At 31.5% G+C, this 14,702-nt stretch overlaps 1 protein-coding gene across 1 annotated transcript; it reads left to right on the top strand.

The window, feature by feature from the left end:
* Nucleotides 1-7,939: 7,939 nt before the first annotated feature.
* Nucleotides 7,940-11,608, top strand: LOC112683454 (cytochrome c1, heme protein, mitochondrial-like). The gene is made up of 7 exons (XM_025554507.1): nt 7,940-8,311; nt 9,597-9,745; nt 9,803-9,935; nt 10,003-10,167; nt 10,937-11,065; nt 11,155-11,274; nt 11,338-11,608. The coding sequence occupies exons 1-7, from the start codon at nt 8,249-8,251 to the stop codon at nt 11,452-11,454; spliced, it is 876 nt and encodes a 291-aa protein (XP_025410292.1). The 5' UTR covers nt 7,940-8,248; the 3' UTR covers nt 11,455-11,608.
* Nucleotides 11,609-14,702: the final 3,094 nt, after the last annotated feature.

Genomic DNA, 14,702 nt, shown 5'->3' with positions numbered 1-14,702 from the left:
CAGCATAAAGCCTCAAAAACGTAATAGTATGTTAGTACGCTGAAAACATAAGTCTGTCGATGCAAATTTTCGTCGTCGGTCGGTTACAGTGCATTATTTAGAAAAAATAGATGAATGGTTTTTGAAAATTCATTCGACGACCGCGATCACCAGATGTCCGCACGGTATAACAATTATGCAAAATCTTTGGCGTCCCCACAGCCAACAGTATTTTATACAAATTTCAAAACGTTACAGAAATAAAATACTAGGCGTTTCCAGACAATATACAACGTTCAACATCGTTACACCCATGTACACTACATAGATCATGATACAAGATAATTAATGAATGTAATGAATGGACTAAATTAGTAGGTACATCCGATTATACAAATATCTCTACTAATATATGTGTGTTTTGGAAATTTTAAATTTTTCGTTGTGGTGGAAATGCCGTTATAATGGATTAAATTTGGGGGAGGTATGTTTGTATACCTTTTTGCTCCTCACCAAAAATTAGTTCAAAACGCCATTGCAGTGAACTGTATTCTACCTATAACATTAGTAACAAAACAATGCTACTACGTTTTATTGTATTTACAATTAAGAAAGTAATGAAATTATAATAGAATATCGTGTGGGCATCCATGCACGAGTCGGCGTAGTATTCGGTGGGTCACTTGGCCTGTACAATTTCACACTGCTAGCCAAATCGATGTGATTGAAAAAGTTTTATGGTAAATTTTTGTGTGTACCCTGTGTTTGAAGGTAGCTGGAAGTCTTTATTAAGTGTCACGTTACGAACAAACCATGGAGCGTAAGGTGTTGTCCTCGAAACTTTTAATCGGAAAACTTGTATTTTGTGTATGCAACTTTTTGCACCATTTCCCCGTACAAGGACTGCGTATAAAATTAATGTTCGTAGTATTCATATAGCACGAAAAAAAATTTCTAGCATAATGATGTTTATCTGTTGATCGATAAGTATAGTATTTTTGGCCTCTGATTGCTTTGTTGTGGTTTGGAGATGATATGTGAATTCCATTGTTTAATTTTCTGTCAAAAATTACACCAAAGTGTTTGATGTTAGGTGACCAAGGAATACTATTATCGCGAGATTTTAAATTACCAGGAGTTTTGGGATGACGGTCAATGAAGAAGACTCTAGTGCTTTTTTTACGGGTTTGAAATTATTTTCTTATTTCTCCCCATTTTCGAATTTTGTACAAGTGAGTTTGAATATTCTGGGTCATGGTTTCAATATCCTTTGAACTTTAATACATAGCACTGTCATCAGCGTAAATAGCTCTTTTAATATTATTCCGTACAGGGAAATCGAAAACGTACATAAATAAAACAGTTACGCTTAGAGGCTTTCGCCTCCGTAAATTAGTTTTGTTCCCGATGTAGTCTCGTTTATATAGACTTTGAAATAGCCAGCTGAGATGTAAGATTTAATTAGTTTATATATTGCACTTAAATGTTATTAATTCGTTTAAAACTCCGTCGGACCAGACTCGATCAAAGGTTTTGTATAAAAATCGCCATGATCAGATGCTCATAGGCATAGTACGAGTACGTTCTCAACGAAATTAATAGGAACATCGCAGGCCGTTTGTATTCCTTTTCCATAGGTATCAATACGACCTCTCATCAAACGTGGTTTTTGCCAGGAGAATCGTGCGGATGGCATGATTGCGAGATGATATTCATATCGGATAATTTAATGCAAAATCGAGCTATTATTTGTAGTGCTGAACGCACGCGCGTACGTGGCACAATGTTGTAACGCGACTGATGAACTATAATAAGGTATGTCACTTGATTATCTATAATATTATAATGGCAGATGATGGACAATAATGACAAGCACCGTACACATACGTACGAATATACAATTATTGGTGATTGTTCAATGTTTAAATGTTATCTATAACATATTTTATACCACCTATGTGTACCATAATATTATACGTTAATAACAATTGCGATAGCGACAAAATTGTTCTAATATCGTATTGGAATGTGTACGACATGCGTATTTCATTAAAATTAATAACATAATTGAAAAAAATTAGCGTTTTACGATTTACAAAAAAAAAAAAAAAACATTTTGTGAATGCGATAAGTATGTGTGTATGTGTCAGTACAATTTCAATTTGGAACAAAGATATGGAAAAATGAGCATAAAATGTAATCTGAAAACTATTAATGGGTTTTTTTTATGATGCAATTATTATTATTAATCGTCTGATTATTTTTTAATTTGTACCTAATTTTTAATCGAATTCGTTTCGAAAATATCCAACAGACAACAATTGAGAGACAGCTGCACTACGTTATACGATGATACACACGTGTTACGTAATGTTATCATAATGCGTTATTGCAAATGTTTCCTATACGTATTATGTACATATAAATCGATGTCCCCAGCGAAGAGTGTCGTAACTCATTTTAACAAAATGTTCAGGAAATACAGTATAAACATTCAAAAATAAAATCTTATTTTGGTTTTCAAAAACTGTAAATCTAAAAATTATTTTTGCAATCTTTCAGGTTCTTTCTTAAAATCCACTTATTCTATTTTCAGCCAACTTTATTTGTTGACAATAAAAAATAGGTTAAAAAAAAATTATGAGTTACGATTATTTCGCTGGCAAAAATAACAAAAATAAAAACGTAAGTCAAGTTAAGATTATTTTGTTGAAAAATAAATTAAAAAAATAAGTCAAGACGTAATTACCATGTAATGTCTAGTTAATCAAAATAATATTTATTATGACAGCTCAATATAATTGTAATATATATATATATTTTATAATATTCATAAGTTATAACACAATATATTGTATATAATTTAAAATTAAGAAAGTAAGTAGGTTTGGAATATGGCATATGATGACACATTACCTAATTTATTATAGTTTTAACTATCTCAGAAATTTTAATAATATTTATACTTTGTTCGCATTCATTAATTATAATATTATTCATTGTGTATTCCATCGCAAAAGTATAATAAACATAATATTGTTAGTATTTTAACAATTAATAATATAATATCTAAATATTGAATTTAATAATGTTAAATTATAAAACTTTCATTACTTGTTATCAATAATTATTTTAATTGATCATGCTAAAAGCTAAAACCCATAAAGGTAAGCAAGCAGAAATCCAAAAATAGAATATTATAAATTATAGTATTCGAGTTACCATAGTTTTCGTTGGTTATCTTGTTTAAATTTAGTGGTAACTCATGATAAGACTTTTTTCGCGGGCAATCAACATTTTAATATTTATACATAATAATATTTTATAATATCTTCGGCTATAGTTGAGATACTGTGGTTTTCGTGGTTTTAAGAGAAAAAATTACGCTAACAGATAGTGTAGCTAACTCAAAAACAAAAAAAAAAAATGAGTTACGACACTCTTCGTTGGGGAGAATCGAGACACAACATCAGGGCTCCCAAAGAGGGGGGGCTGATAGACCTAGAGTACAGGGGCCTGGCTATTTTAAGGGCCCGTAGGCCCGTTGAAATTTATTTGTAATTTTCGAAATTTTAGTAGAAATACTTATTTTACATTAAATAATATTGTAAAATAACATTTTATTTATATATTTAACTATTTTGATAGTTCAAAATGCGGATTAACCAATGATTACCTAGAAATTATCTTGGTTGCAGTTTGTGGCTTCCTTATCGCTTATAAGCGATATTAAATTGTTATTACCTTGAATTACCTAATGAAGAATTGGAATTGAAAACAAAATCACTTGTACAAAAATACAAATCTAATTTATCTGAAAATATGTGTTAAGAAATGTTATATCCGAAAACTATATATTCTTCAACATTTCAAAAAAGCAATGTAATGCCACCACTCGAACTATTAAATTCCATTTACGCGAAAAATGTACAAAGTAATCTTGTGTATTAGTCTTGTACTATTCCAGTGACTGTAGCAGAAGCAGAAAGATCTTTCAGTAACTTGGGAAATTCACTAAAGACGTGGCAATGATCCACAACTAATCAAGAACGATTAAACTCACTTGCTCTTTTATCTATGGAGAATGAATTGGCTTCGACAATTAATTTTGACGATATCATAACCAAGTTCGTTGGGCTCAAAGCCCACAAAATAAAATTTTAACTTAAAAAAAATATATTAAATATAAATTAATATATACTCGTTTTTTTATTTTTTAATTTAAATAATATTGCAATAAAAAAATAAAATAGACAATATTAATGTTGAAATGCTTATGAATCTTGAATTCGAATTGGTATAATGAAAAAACAAATATTATTCCTAAAATTGTTATATATAGTAAATTGTATTTTTGGAAGTTTTATAAAGGGTCCGGCAAACATTTAATATAGGAGCCCGTAATTGTATGTAAGGGCTATGCGCAACATTACGGTTCTGGTCTTTTATCCATCCCAATCGTATATACATTGAAAAGTTCAAAAACTGATTAGACGCGTGACAATAAAAATGTTGAAAATAAAACAGAAGCACATCCAACGACGATCGCACGATTTCAAAACGTATAAAAGCGTACACTATTAATATCCCGCTAATAAATAATAATTATTGCAGATCGACTTTGTTTGCGTATAGGACCGCCGTACGTATAAAATATATTATGTGTTATCTATAAATTCCAGTATTGCGTTATTGCAGAAACTTTATATGGGTCACTATATATGGTGTGTGGCCAAATCGCGTGTACGAGTACCTACATTAAATATTAAATTATATGCATACGATATGTGTATGTGTGTGTGTGTGTGTTTCTGTACGGGTATTCAATTTGTGTTTTCTACAATACTAAATTTACACCAAAAGGGTATTTCATTGTATGTATAACAAAATGATCATGTAATAAAATATTTTATTTCAAATTAATATTTTCTGAACCAATTTCGGTGTACAAAAGTTTGAATAAACAGTTCGGTGAGAATCTTAGGTGATATATATATATATTTATTTAAGAATTAGTGAATATACCGCAGATTACACTTGTTTCATAGCAGAGCCGTACCGAGCCATTTTTTATCCAGAGGCAGAACTGAAGCAATGCGCCCGCTAGGTCGAAGGGTTGTCACACTCACAACTTTTAACATGTATAATACGATTCGGAAAAATCCGAAAAATTGTAATTAGGTTTCTAGCAAAACAAGAAATAACATTATTTAAAATGAGTTAATTAAATTTGATATTTTAGCGCCCTCCAGGTTCAGGTGCCCAAGGCGAGTGTCTCGCTCGCCTCACTCTAGTTACGGGTCCGGTTCATAGCAGCAATAGCTTGCTGAACAATCTTCCGACAAGTATACCGGAAATCTTACCGTCTTTTCCGCTAGAATTGTTGACATTGGTATTGGTAAAACGTCATGCTTGGCCGTGTTGAGAATATGCCAAGAGAAAAAAATATCACGTAACCACGACACGGACGCTCTATATATAATACACGTCGACCCAGTTCGAAACTCAAAGTGCATTTAATCGGGAACGAATGAATGAAAAAACGTTAGCAAATATGTTTTTTTTCCTGTTAAACGATTCCAGCGGTGCAGCCGATTTTTTTTTTTTTTAAGATATGTGTCACAAAAACCATCGAATGCAGGATATTTATATATACTCCGTAGAAATACAATTTAATCGGATTCGAACAGTTTCATTTTAAATGCTAAACCGTTTCATTATGATGCGTTCAACTTTGTATCGAAGTCTATGCGTATCCATATCAGTATTGATGTACGATTTAACTTTTCATCGTCTTCGGAAACCATATCGTTCGACACATTATATTATTTCGACGTCGAGACGTAGCGGTTATCAGTACAGCGACAAGACGATCGGCAAGTAGTGCGCGAACGTGCAGCTGATTTGCGCCTACGCAATCTCAAAGTGGAAATTAATAATAATCAATACCGACGTCGGCAAGAATGGATAGTTGGATTATGTTTCCCCGACAAATATCACAAGAAAATATTTAAATTATTGTGAACATAAAAATGAATCGTACATTATTATTTCGATGAATTACTATACAAAATATTTCTACGATTAGGGTTACCATAATGTTTTTACACCATATCCGGACACCAGTTTTATTTCGTAAGGGGTTGGATAAGACCGAAGATATTGAATAAGGGCAAAGGTTTTCATTAGAACAGGGAAATTGAAAAAAATATATAAAAACCAAAATTGTTATATCATTAATACAATTTTACTTTGATCTACGAATGAACTGTCTATAAATGAAGAATACAATTATGTGTTACACGGTTTTTATCAGTTCATTGAGGAGAGAACCTAGGACTTCATATTCAGCATGAATTGAGTCTAGGTATGGGTTCAACGTGTTCTCTATCATCTTTTGTGTGTCCGTACTTTTCTTTTAGTAATGTGTCGGTAAAAACTCATTTACGTTTTGATATTTTATGAAAACGTAGCGTAGTATTGTAGTAATTCTATAAATTAAATAACAAAACTAATATTACTAATATTTCAAGCACAATATAACCAATAGAAAATCAAACGATATCCTTTTCACGCAAAAACAGTAAACAATAATAAACGAGAATAAGAATGACAGCTGTCGAGTGAATTACAACATGTTATGTATTACGAATTATCACATAACTACATCACATGTATCATTTTTATTATTCCTGAAATAACGTTTTGCAATCATAAAGTCGTGTTCTTTGTTTATTTTTCTAAAATTTACACATTTTACAAATCCGAACTGGTGTTAAAAATCCTGTCAATGACTGTTGTACTAATATATGATAAGGTGCAAGAAGTTAATTAAAAAACCCCAATTGCAGATCCGTCTCAAACGTTTACTTAGAGCTAGGCAAATTTAAGTTTTATCGCCCCTTACATGTAAATACTACATCAAATATTATTTTTATATAAACAATACTAAAAGACTTAATTCTGAGTTCATTATATTTATTTATGTAAAGTTAACAATTTATTAGATTACCTAATACATTACATTAATACATTACCTAATACATTTGTAGGCAAGTAAACCACTAATAATTTAAATAAAACAAAAAAGTTTTTTCAGTTTCATTTTTTACTACACATAATTTGACATGAGTAAGTACTAGTGAATGTAATATTTTTCTTAAAAATTATCCATAGTTTACAAATGTTGAACGCCGCCCTAAGCGAGGGCCTATGTCACCTACCCCTTGAACCGGGTCTGCCCTGTTGTAAACGCCACTGAATAATAACGGGCGATTCTGGAGAGTGAATCGATTTAAATCGTAGTGAAAAGTTCGTAATAAGTACACAAACGGTAGTGTATGCACAGTGAAAATATGGAAACTCGGATCAAAAGTCGATACTGAATTGATTCGCATAAAATGTATCAACGATTGGCACGAAAAATCGGTTTGACGAAACAGAATTCACAAAAACGAATCGATCTTGAAAAAGATCGGATCACCATGATCTATTCACGAAAAAACTGTTGAAGAAGATCGATTCAAATGGCCGATCGCACGGTTCGAGTTGATGTCGTAACGTTATTGTACGTTCCGACGCGAAAACGTTGAAAACAAAAAAAAAATAAAAAACGATTCGTTGCGATCCGCATGTACATTTTCAGTGTTTTCGTTGTACAATTTTCATTCCGTCGGCGACGAGTAAGTAAGGCGAAAAAAAAACGACGGTAAATAACCCGTCCGCAACGTTCGTCGATTCGGTCGCGGTCTCCGCGGAACGAAACGCGTTGACGATTGATACGTTCCGCCGTCGAGACGTAGCGGTTATCAGTGCGACGATAAGAGACAAGTGGTGCGAGCACTGCGCGGACGTGCAGCTGATGATATCGCATTGCTGCGCGCGAGGGAAGGAGGGAAGACTCGCGAACGGGAATCGATGCCGACGGTGAACGGCTGTGGAACGCACTCCGTTCCCGCGGTTAAGGTCGCACACACACGCGCGCGCGCGGGCGATTGGTTATCGTGTGGCCACACTGAGGGCCGCCCCGAACGTGCCCTTGTCCGTCCGATTCAGCTGTGTGCATCGGTCGCGCACTGTGGCGCAACACCGTCCTGTCCTCAACCGCCGCCGCCCGTTTTACCTCTCTTGCGTTCCGCTCGCCGAACCCAACAGCAGCTACTGCCGTCGCTGGAAACCACTGGAACAGCCATTTCTGCTGTGTCGTCGTTGAATTTTTTCCAGTGTTCACATCGCCACCCACAACGCCGCCGCCACCGCCTCCGTACCGATGACGAGCAGCACGTTTTCGTTTTTTAAGGCCGCCTCCAGATGGTCGAAAAACCACAAGTTCGTAAGTACAACGATCGGTCTATTTATTGCACCGGTATCGTACACATCGCGCGGAGCGATATCAAGACCCGATGTGTACGGTACTGGAGTGATTATGTTGTACATACGTCTCGACGATGTCTTCTCGTGAGCAATATCGTTTTGTAATCTCCTCTCGTGCTGACCAAATATGTTCAAAGGCCAGTCGTGTCCCGACATAGAACCTCCCCGAATTGTATATATATATTTTGTTCGTCCTTTATTAATTTAAAATATCTATCATCTAACATTACAGATATATATTTTATGCGGTGTGTTAGTTCTCATTTATTGATCACCATTTGTTAGGTTCACCACAAGTGTTATAATCGTTATGGTGATCAATAAATGAGAACTAACACATCTCACAAAATATATATACCTGTAGTGTTAGATGATAGATATTTTACATTAATAAAAGTGTTAATAATAAAGTGTTATAATTGTTAGCAATGCTCGAAACTTTAGGCATTTGCAAATTTGTCTAAAAATTGCATATTGAAATTCGAAATTCTGATTTGATACAAAATCGATTCATAGTATGTATTTTTCAGATATAAAAAATTTTTCTTGCATAATTTTGTATATTTTGTTATTTTTTGTACCAATTCACATATTTTGGGTTTAAGAACATTTATATGCATATTTCATGGATTTAACAAAAAATTTTTAAAAACATTTTTAAAATATTAGATATATGACAGCCAAAATTCTATGTTTTATATCATTTGACAAAATAAATTAATTCATCAACAGCTATTATTTGTATTGCTCTAGCTCCTAATGCACTTAATTATAGTATTATAATCTCTATAATATTGAGAACTCGTAATAGTGACCACTGCCGGCTCGTATTTATTTTTATACAAATTTACCACTGTATTAATATTTTGTAACATGACATAAGCAAATTGTATAACCATAGGTAATTCGTAAACAATTATGTTTAACCATTAGGTTATCAGCTTATACATAATATTATTTCTGTTCGTTATAAACTACATACATCTGCTTGTAAGCGACTTCATTGTACAGTGTACACTAGTCAGTAGTTAGTCTATTATTTTCCATTTTTTTACTGCATATTATATTGCATATTTTGATATTTTTTAATGCATATTTTAGTACTTTTTAGCGTATAAAATTCCGAGCCTTGATCATTATATATTGTTTTTTATTTTTTATTACAGACTGTATTATATTTTTTTTTTAAGAAATGTATTTTTTCCTTTGAAGTGCACAATAGTTACACCAAATTTGTTTTGCAGTTTTTGACCAGTTTTGGTGTATTAGCTGGTGGTGGAAGTTCTATAATTTATGCTCTTGAACAGTCCATTCATGCATCAAACGATGCGGCTCATGTGGCTAAACAGAAATGGAATCATAATGGCTGGTTTGATACATTAGACCACGCCAGGTAAATATAAAGTTTCATAATTGTGTTAAACAAAAATTACTTAAAGTTTTTTCGTAGTGTTCGTCGTGGTTGGGAAGTATACAAAAATGTTTGTGCTGCATGTCACAGTGTTGAGTACTTAGCATATCGAGAGTTAGTTGGTGTGTGCTTGACAGAGAATGAAGCTAAAGCTGAAGCTGCTGAACAAATGGTATTATGAGTAAACATTATTACTTTTTATATCATACTTTATCATAATATTTTACATTAAAATTTAGATTGAAGATGGACCTGATGAAACAGGAGCTATGTTTAAAAGACCTGGAAAATTATCGGATTTGATACCAAAACCTTATCCTAACGAAGAAGCTGCTCGTTATGCCAATAATGGAGCTTATCCACCAGATTTGACTTACATTACGCAAGCTAGAATAGATGGAGAGGTAAAGTTGTTATATTTTATTTTTATTTATGAAACATTGATGACACTTTAACTATTGCAATATATTATTTGTTATACCAAAAATATCTTTAGTAAATAATATTACTAAACTGTTAATAATATTTAAATATTTTTATAGTAAATAATTATCTAAATATCTATATTCAGTCTCAAATAAAATAATATATATTTGCCATCTTGTACGTCACATTGGATACAATGTTGGAAGTAGTAAGGTTTAGAATTTTTGTTTTATTTGAAACTCATTATTGGTATTTTTTAATCAGCCAAAATAATAGGGACTTAGTCCATTATACCATGTAGAACCATTGGTTTTTTGGTATCTTTTCAGTAATTTTACTAATTAAAAAATTGGTTTTGAGTATTTTTTTATTTTTAAATAATTAGTATTTCTAATAATCTAATATGTTCAATACTTATTTAGAGAATTTTATCAATACGTTTTGTATTGAATTGTTTTGATAGTTAAGCAAGATACTTGAGTCTATTTTATTATGTAAATAACAAAATATTGTTTATATATATTTAATATTTTATTAATTATTTTCTATTTTTATTTTTCTATGTAATATAATTTTATGTTTAAAATTTGAATTTAAATGTTAAGTTAATTAAATCACCATTTATTTTGAGTTTTATTAATTGTATTTTATATACTAATTGAGTGGCTTTGGCGCTATTCACATTATTTTCAAGTTTAATATTGAAAATAAATTTCAAATATTAACTTGAATTTCAAATATTTTCAGAATTATATTTTCTCTTTGTTAACTGGATACATGGATCCACCTGCAGGAGTCGTACTTGCAGAAAATCAACATTTTAATCCTTATTTCCCTGGTGGTGCAATTGGTATGGCTCAGGCATTATACGATGAGGTAATAATTATAAGTATTGAAGAAATTATCACTTATAAATTATTAAATAAAACAAATTCTAAAATTATAAAACTAAATTGTTAATTTAGATTATTGAATATGAAGATGGAACTCCGGCAACTCAAAGCCAGTGTGCTAAGGATGTTGTTACATTCTTAAAATGGTGTGCAGAACCAGAACACGATACTAGAAAATTATTTGCAATGAAAGTATGTTACATTTAGTTTTCTAATATATTATTAATATTTTAATTTATTATTTATTTATCGTAGGCTTTTACTATCTTGGGAGTACTCAATTTGGTTGTTTGGTACCTCCATAGACATTATTGGTCAGTAATGAAGACACGAAAGATTTTCCAAAGTCCAAAATCATTGTTTAAAAAGTAAATTGTCCTTAGATTGTAGTAGCCAAATATTAAAAAATTGTGTTAATTTTTGTTTTAAACATCAGACGTTTCTTAAATTGTTAAAGTTATAACCAAACACAAAAAACCTATTTTTTAAGTATACTTCAGCAATAAATTCTCAAAAATATTCATTATATAATGTATTTCATATAAATTAAATATCCTAAACAGATACTGTAAAAACCTTATAGTTATTAAGTACTATAAGTATTATTATATTATTGTTATTATTATTGTTTTGTATTCTGTTGATAATTGTGAATACAGAGATTGTTCTGAAGTATATGAAAAATTTAGCCTGAGAAAATGTATTGTTATTAAATACAACGTGAAATGTATATAAGTGTATAAAAACAAAATATTAATATAGAATAGTAATTCTATTCTCTCTGTTGATAACCATCATTTTCTATGGACAAAAAAATTGATCAACATTTGTATTATTATAAAATACATACCCACTAGTCAAAATAATTGTTTTTTTTTCTTAATATTTAACAACTTTAAGATATTGTATAGGAACTATACTTTGTGTCTTGTATAGTTATGTGAATATTGACTCAAAAATTTGAAAACATTGAATGTAAAGAAAACTTTTTAACTTTGTTGAGTTTAGGTATTTATAGACAGTATATACACATAAATAAAATGTTTATAATTTTTTTTATTAAAATAATTATATTTACAGTTATTTTTAATTTTATTATTTTTATTTCTCTATTTAAAATAAGATGTAAAGTTTTAACGTAATTATACATTAAAAATAATTATAATAGGTGGTATCTAATATAAAAGAATATTCAGTTTTAGAGAATTATTGCTTTGGGGTTTAAAACTGGATTTTCAACATTATTATTATTCATAGAGCACACCTATTTTGTCAATTTGTATGATAGACATTTTTAAATTGTACTTTAAAAGTACAACCTCCAAATAGTCAAATTAAAACAAGTTTGTTAAGTACAACAGTCCATCATATAATGTGGTTGCAGTAGTATCATACTTATTGTACTAAACAATATTAAGCTACTATACGCAGAACACTGAGATAACTATATTGTACTTTTTGACCCAGTATTCCTAAAGGCAATACTGCTTTGCACTCTTCTTTCATATGCGCCGATGGCCATTAAAATCTGCTCATCGACCCATAGTGTTCTAACAAAAACCTAAGCAAATTGTAGTATGATTTTTTCAACCTATAATTAATTTTACAATATTTTCTATTAAACACCCTAGTTTTACAATGTGCTAGGCTTCAATAACTATCCATCATTGGTTAGATACAATACAAATACTCTCATAGTAAAGTATCAACATTTATTTTATGAAAATGTATTTTTTTTTATTTGAAAAATAAGTACACATAAACCAAACAAATTTATTTCACAATTGTTTTACCATTTTGGTTGTATAAGCTGACGATAAGAGTTCTATAATTCATGCTCTTGATCATTTGATTCATGTATCAAATGATGTGACTCACTAAACCAAATAGAAATAGAATCATAACGGTTGGATACATTAGACCATGGCAGGTAAATAGAAGTATTGTATTATATTAGTTTTAAATAAGAATAATTTAAGTTTCTTCACAGTGTTCTTTGTGATTAGGAAGTATACAAAAATGTTTATACAGTATATCACAGTGTTAAGTACTAGGTACATCAAAAATTAGTTGGTATGTACTTGCCTGAATTGAAGCCAATTCTGAAGTAAATATTATTGATAATTTATCATATTTTATCATAATACATTACATTAACTTTTAGATTAGAGATGGACCTGATGACACAGAAGCTGGAGTGACTGTTGCAATTTTCGACGAGATCCTTACAATCTAGTAACGTGGTTACACCAGTACCGTACACATAGTGCTCATCAATTAAAAGTCACTATGTGTATGGTACTGGAGTAACTTTGTTATAATCTTCAACGAAGACATCACAATATTGTAACGCGGTTGCACTAGTATCGTACACATCGTGCTAATCAATTATAAGCCGCGATGTGTACGTTAATGGGGTGACTATGTTTTATATTTCGACGAGATCATCACAATCTTATATTGCGTTTGCACCAGTATCTTACACATCATGCTAATTAATCTTAAGTTACAATGTGTACACAGTGGCGTGCGTAGGAATTTGTTATAGGAGGATGTCATAAATAAAAATGTATATTTTCAATCATTATTCTTTATTATTGTACAAAAAAAAAAAGTGTAATCAAGGCGGAAATTTATCGTTGTGGCTTTTACACTAAATTCATCAATTATTTGTTCTGTAGATAATGGAATTTCTCGATGTATGTTCATTAATGGCAACATATTTAACCGTAACTGCCCCGCTGTATTTCTTAAATACGTTTTTTAAACATTTAAGGCTAAAAAAAACCCCATAAGAGAATATATCCTCCATCATCCCTCCCTGCGCACGCCACTGTGTGTACAATACAGGAATGACTATGTTGTATTTTTCAAAAAGGTCTTTCCGAGGGATGACTGATTAACATTTCCACTAATTGTATTTAGATATTTTTTTCCACCATTTATAAACATAAAAAATATATCATTTATCATTATTTTTATTATAACCACAGCTATGTGTTGTACGATGTGCTTGGTCTTAATTATTGATTACCATTTGTTAGTGTATGGGCCTAAATGACGGTTAAAGTACCAATCACAATATTGATGAGAATTCGTTATTTTGTGAAGTTAGTGATTTCGCCGGGCCGGTGACTTAATTTTACGCCTTAAATAGTACTGGTTAGACAACTTAGTAGTGTAGCCCCGTGAATGGGGTTATCGACGACCTACTCACGGGTTCTAAGAAGACGGTGGCATTGCTGTCATGGGGACGGTGAAAGGAAAAGAACAACAGTTTTTATTAAAGAAAGAGGTTTATTATTTGGGGGGGAAGAGCCCCTGCTGTCGGTCCGGGCTTGTGCAATGATGTACATGGTTCTCATATAATCAGATACAATACTCAACGTTAAACATTTAATTCGCGATCATAATAAGGCAGGTGACCGATGACAATACTGATAAATAAGTTGATGGAATTCTAGATGACCTGGACGGGTTCATACACACCCTCTGGGTGCTGGCGGACTTACGTGGACTGACCGCAATAAAACCATGAACTGAGGAAAACTCACATGAACATACGAAGATGACAACCGAAAAAACACTCGATATACACAGGATATAATTTACAATGCACG

Source organism: Sipha flava, unplaced genomic scaffold (genome assembly GCF_003268045.1).
Source record: "Sipha flava isolate LNK unplaced genomic scaffold, YSA_version1 226_pilon_pilon, whole genome shotgun sequence".
NCBI classification, from domain to species: Eukaryota; Metazoa; Arthropoda; class Insecta; order Hemiptera; family Aphididae; genus Sipha; species Sipha flava.
This window is presented reverse-complemented; position numbering and strand designations above follow the sequence as displayed.